Consider the following 5,920-nt stretch of genomic DNA (forward strand, 5'->3'; position numbering starts at 1 on the left):
GATGCTGAAAACGGATTTATCTTCTTCGTTTCAGCCCTTGCAAATCTCCTTCTTTCCAAACCCTTCTTCTCAAAATCCCTTTTCTAATTTCTGATATTTGCTAGAGAGCTGTTAGAATTGAGAGAGTGGAGAATGAGCTCTCTCCAATTCGTTGGTAGACAAAACAAGACGTTTTGTCCTTTTCACTTTTACTTCATTTTATCTTTATGGTTTGTGGGTCCCACCTTATGAGGAGGATAACCCAACAAGAATAGGAATAGCCCATTCTAATTCCGATTCAAGACCCCTATTCCTGCAAATCAAACAAGGCCTTGATCCTCCAAACACTCACCCACTTGTGTTTGGCACCATTGTTCCTTTTACCTAAAATGTTTTTGAGTTGATCAAATACAAATTGGCATACAATTGTTTTTTGAGGCTGGTTGAAACAAGAATACCTTAAAAATGCATGCGTGGGAGGTTGTTTGTTAATGTTTCTTGCTATAGGGACTCAAGTCTAACTTTTCTAGCTGAAATGACTCTTCTATTTGATGTGACAATACATATCTCTCACCAATTTGTATTGATCAACCCAAAACTTCAGGTAGAAATGTAATGGTACCAAAATACAACCTTAGATAATGTTGGGAGTAGAAAGATAAAATGGGTAATCTATTGTATCATCAATTTTGTTGGGTTAGTCTTCTTACTAACATTCAAGTGGTTATGATATTAAATACTTTATTGAACGTGTTTAAAAATGATCTTAATCGATGTGATGAAAGAAACAAAGCCCCTGCTTGACAGAGATCGTAGGATCCAGAATCAAAACCATACAGCTTGCAAAAAAAAAAAACTGAAGTGATCTCACAAGGTTAGGTCACTGATCAAACGTTAAGACTAGAGACCCAACCAAAAAGCAAATACCAGTGTTTTGACTTTTGAATTTAAAACAAATGGGGGTAAGTTCCTTGTTTCTTTGGTGAGCATAAGAAAATGCTAGGATCATGGTCACAGCAGATGTGAGCTCGTCTGATATGATGCAAAGGGCCCAAGTCTAAATGAACTTCAATAGTAATGGAACAAAAAAGCAAATATAGTGTTTTGAATTAAGAAAGAAAATGGGATTAATTACTAGCCAGGACTATGGTCACAGCAGATGTAAGCCTTTTTAATCTGATGCAAAGGACCAAAATCTTGAATGAAACTTCAAGAGATTACAAATGCAAAGGACCTAAATTGTTTCTAAGTACCGATATGATATAGCCGACATACGACCCAACCAAAATGTAAATACTAGTGTTTTGAATTTAAAATAAATGGAAATCATTTCCTTGTTTTATTGGCAATCGTAAGAAAATGCTAGGGCCATGGTAGCCCTTCTTATCTGATGCAAACAGCATAACTCTTGAATAGATTTAAACAGATTGAGAAATATATATGGATACACCATCGACCCAACCAAAAGGCAAATCCCAGTGTTTTGAGTTCAGAACAATGGGGATCATTTCTATGTTTTATTGGAGGTTATTAAAAATATGCTATTATGCTATGACCATGGTCGCAGCAAGTGAGCTCTTCTGGTCTGATGCAAAGTCTAGAATGAATTTCAACAGATTGCTGACAGTGCATGAATATGATTGGATGGTAGTAGGAGATTTTAATAAAATCTCTATCAATGTCTTTTTTACTATTCATAGGCTTGATGAATGTATTTTCTTTCTTTCTTTCGTTCTTTCTTTCTTTCGTATTACATAACTCGCATTACAGGGAAATTAGGGGTGGGAACCAAGGTTCAAAATATTGATACACCCGATACACCGGTAGAGGCATATCGGACAGTATCGGTGGTTTTTTTTAGTTTTTTTTTTTTTTTCAAATCCGATTCAGAGGGGCTGGTTTAAGATTCATCTACTCCCTGAACCGGTCAAAACCCCGATACACCCTCTGTAGGAGCGTATCGGGAAGCTCCTGATATGATACGTATCGGCCGATATTGTGAACCTTGGTTGGAACAATGCAAGGTGCACTTGTGGCCCACTGGCCATGCAATGGAGAGCCAGTGGTTCTGTGGGTTTAATTCCGTGCTTCCTAATTTGGAGGGGTGCCAACTGACCATCAACTACTAGGTCATTAGTAGTTGAAGTAAGAACTTATGAAGAGAGTTGAGACTTTCTCAACAAAAGTTGGATTGGTGGTTGCTAATTCTATTTGGGAATGAGACTCTACTACCATGCCCACCCCTATGTTTTGAGAAAAAAGATAACTTATATTAAACTTGAATAAAGCAAGATCAGTAAGGCATTATATTTGCACTATACCCAAAAAAAAAAAAAAAAAACTTCCCAAGCCAGATTTTGCCAACCCATCAGCCAAATGATTGAGATTCCTTGGGATTCATCTGAAACTACATGGAAAGGAGGCCATTTCATAGATTTCGTGCAAGAAATTGGACAATCTGTAAAGTCCTGAACCCTGCTCTTTATCCCATGCCATTTAATGGCATATCTAGAGTCACCTCCCAAGGAAAGGGAGTTGAACAGAATATCCTTGGCAATTCTTAGTCATTGTAAGAGAGCACGAATTTCAGCTTCAGATGGATCCCCTGCTGTGGTGGTCCACTAAAAACCCAGCATAAGTCCCTACAAGAGTTGTATAACAGACCACCAATGCCCACAGCTAAGTGGGAATTAAGCTCTCTCCTTAAGCTTCCATTAAATTGGACAATGAAATCACTCAACTGTCTTGGAAGGAGATTATAAGGGGCTCAGCAGGAGAAGTTTGCAAGTAATCCAACCACCATCTATGCAGGTCCCCAGAATTCATTCCAGCAAAGACTGTAACTTCTGCTAATTAATGAACTCACCAATAGAATTAGGAGGAGCCCAGCTGTAACTGCCTCCATAAATCTAGTACAAGCTTCTAGCCACATGGCAATTGATAAACAGGTAACCAATGGACTACCCATCACTTGGAAACATAATGCAAACATGAGGAGATAAAAAGTTCTCCCAGCTCTCCCTATCCTTTTTCTCTGGATGATGTCAAAAGTATTTAGCCTTCCCCAAGCTACCTCTGAAATGAAGGAGACTCTAGGGGGGAACTAAAGAGATCTAAATCCTGTTAGCCTGAGGAGTAATGGAGCTGGAAGTGGAAACAAGCTGGTGGAAGAAAGACTTGGTGGTAAAGGTGCCATTTGGGGTTAGGAACCAGATTAGCTTGTCTGGGAAAGAGGTTGAAATAAAGGCCTCTGAGAGCTGGGAGATGAGGGAGGAAGCTTCTTCAATCTCTGAGTCTTTCACGCCTGCCCCGATTTCTGCTAAACAATTTAGAAACAAAGCTAGAAAATAAAATAAACAATGATTTGGTTACTTGTTTGGAAAGTGTAAAGTAATACATTATTTGTGAAAAAATGAGGTGTCTACAAAATGCCCTATGAATTATTTAAGATAAGGGCTCTTGATTAGAAACTCAAGTTTGAATTGGAAGGTCCCACATAGGCCCCTTCTAATACCATTGGATTATTTTTAGGCATGAGGCCATGCAAAAATGGGCTAATGCAAAAGAGATGTTTGGGAACTTGATCTTGTAAAAGAGGTCATTATTGGCCTAAAAATTTTGAGGTCAATAGCTGCTTGTTTACCCATTTAGTTGCATAATATTGACAGAGACCCAAAATGAACTAATTGCTGGCTAGGTGTAAGAACAACCGTGAGCATTACCATGTATACCCTAATGCAAGTGTGGCTGGGCACTAAAAGAAGCAAATTCATATTTCAGTCTTTGTAGGAATCAATCACCATAGCTTTCAATACTTGGCCACCCTTGATCAGCTTGTAATTTCACAAACTCAGCCAAAAGCTTAATCTCTTCATCTTGTAGCCTGGGTCCAAATGTACACTGTCCCCTTGGTGTGCAATTCTCACCAAATCCCTGCAGAACAGATAGACTAGATAATTTGCAAACAAATAGTAATGTGATTACATGTAGGTAATGTTAGAGTATAGCAAAACTTACTGGCATTCTTCCTTTTCCATAATATGTGATCTTGTATAACTCCTCTTCTTTATCAACATCGTTTCTGCATTGCACCAGAAAAAACCCAAATTATTTCAATGTTCAACCATGAAAAGAAGAAATATCAGTTTGAACTTTGCTTTTCACCTTTGAAGGTCTTGTAAAAAAAGTGTTGCACCCTGAGAAGATGGTCTGAATTAGAACTAAATGAATTGAAAGAACATAAAGGATCCAATTCATTTAAAGGGTTAACTGATGAGATGACTCACAGGCTGAATTATGTTTCCACCTCCATCATGACAGCCAATACAGGCTCGGCGAAACAATGTCGCTCCTCTTTGAACATCTGTAAGCTGTCCAAGTGATGCTGCACCATGAAAAAGCCAAGAAAGAACAATCATGTAAGGGAAAAAGAGAGAAAAATAAAACAAGGTTTCTAATTTTTACTTACATGATTATCTGAAGAAATTAAAATTAGTGAGTTTATTTTGTAAGAATCTGATTATGTACTCGCTCTACTAGTTTGTCCTTTATCCATATTATCCTCTATAAACAATGGCACAAACACTGATCATGACTTTGAAAAACAACACATATATGGTAGATTCAATTTCAACGGGATCCTTGTATTAAGAAATTGAAATTTAAAGGTTCCTGCATGTTAATGAAATAATTTCTGTCTGGGCCCAAAACCAAGTAGCTCATTTGATGGACATTACACATTCCAAAGCGAAAGGTTGTAGACTTGTAGTGTTGCATGTAAAGGCTTCTTCTTTCCCATTCAAGGGTAAATGTGCCTTCCATCAAACAGGCTTTGTGTCTATTAGTTTGGTCTGAACAATCTAAATTGGAAATAAATAATATTAAAAGATATAACAAAACGAAAACAGAGAAAAACAAAATTAAAGTAGCGTTTATTTTCCAAGATACAACCTTCCCTAGTAAATTCGATCCCTAGGAAATATCCCATTTTATAGGGACGAGTAAAATCATCTCTCTCTCTCTCTAAACTTTTCAAAGCTAAAAGCAAAAAAGTTGCTAGGCAACAGTAGACAGAGTTAATACCAAAATGAAGTACAAACTTTCACTTGTCAATTTATCAGGGGTGTTGTAGTAATTCAGCATAAGATGGCAATTTATAATGAACGAGAGAGAGAGAGAGAGAGAGATGAATTAGCGGTCTGTAAAATGCGTACGTACCTGGTGGATTGCAGAGAGGTGATAAGGCCACAAGCGCAGCCATTAAAGGGGGTGCCAAACTCTTTAGAAATTTGATTTGTTTAGGCGTTTCAGCAACTGGGGATCTCTCCTCCACATATTCCTTATCTACAGACTGCATAGTTCAAAAAACAATTGGGCTTGAGAGAGAGAGGGAGAGGGAGAAAGAGATGTGAAGGGATTCTAGTACCTTTACTGGGAGGGAAGAAAAGTTCCTAAACCCAAATGTCACAGATAAAGGAAGCATTTCTTCTTCCTCTTCTTCTTCTTCTCGGCTCAAGAAATATATCCTTCCATCTTCATCTTTCGGTATCGGTATGCAGTCGTTTGGTAAAACAGTTGGATATATGTGACCAAATGCTGTGGTGGCCTGGTGGGGCCGTGGACTACTCTCTTTTTAGGCATCATTTCGGTTTGGGACAGACACAGGACTGTAAGGCCTCAATGGGCTTCTACGATCTAATGGCCCAACTTTCCGTGTTTGGTTTTGTTTACTTTATTAGTAAATGTTTTGTAGTTATATGACTGTAAAATTGAGAAACACATTTAATGAAGGCGTTTATAAGTGCCATTAGGCACATCAACAAAATGCCAATAAATACCTATCCATTTTAAGAAACTTCAAAATGAAGCTTTCTGAAATGAGAGAGGCGCACAAAAACTTTGTCGAAGTATTGGGTAAATTACTGATTGCCACCCTGTACTT

General features: G+C 38.0%; 1 protein-coding gene across 1 annotated transcript; it reads right to left on the minus strand.

The window, feature by feature from the left end:
- Positions 1–3,565: 3,565 nt before the first annotated feature.
- Positions 3,566–5,563, minus strand: CYTC6A (Cytochrome c). The gene is made up of 6 exons (XM_019200034.2): positions 5,405–5,563; positions 5,197–5,329; positions 4,266–4,363; positions 4,144–4,175; positions 3,997–4,060; positions 3,566–3,912 (listed from the first exon to the last, which is right to left on the minus strand). The coding sequence occupies exons 1-6, from the start codon at positions 5,459–5,461 to the stop codon at positions 3,772–3,774; spliced, it is 525 nt and encodes a 174-aa protein (XP_019055579.1). The 5' UTR covers positions 5,462–5,563; the 3' UTR covers positions 3,566–3,771.
- Between the last annotated feature and the right edge of the window lie 357 nt (positions 5,564–5,920).

Source organism: Nelumbo nucifera, chromosome 7 (assembly GCF_055504915.1).
Source record: "Nelumbo nucifera cultivar China Antique chromosome 7, China Antique-T2T, whole genome shotgun sequence".
Lineage (NCBI taxonomy): Eukaryota > Viridiplantae > Streptophyta > Magnoliopsida > Proteales > Nelumbonaceae > Nelumbo > Nelumbo nucifera.

Excerpts from the sequence above, each read along its gene's own strand:
- CYTC6A (XM_019200034.2), bottom strand. The coding sequence starts at position 5,461 with ATGCTTCCTTTATCTGTGACATTTGGGTTTAGGAACTTTTCTTCCCTC. Across the intron at positions 4,061-4,143 it reads TTTTTACAAGACCTTCAAAG|AAACGATGTTGATAAAGAAG; the intron begins GTGAAAAGCAAA and ends GGTGCAATGCAG. Across the intron at positions 3,913-3,996 it reads ATGGAAAAGGAAGAATGCCA|GGATTTGGTGAGAATTGCAC; the intron begins GTAAGTTTTGCT and ends TCTGTTCTGCAG.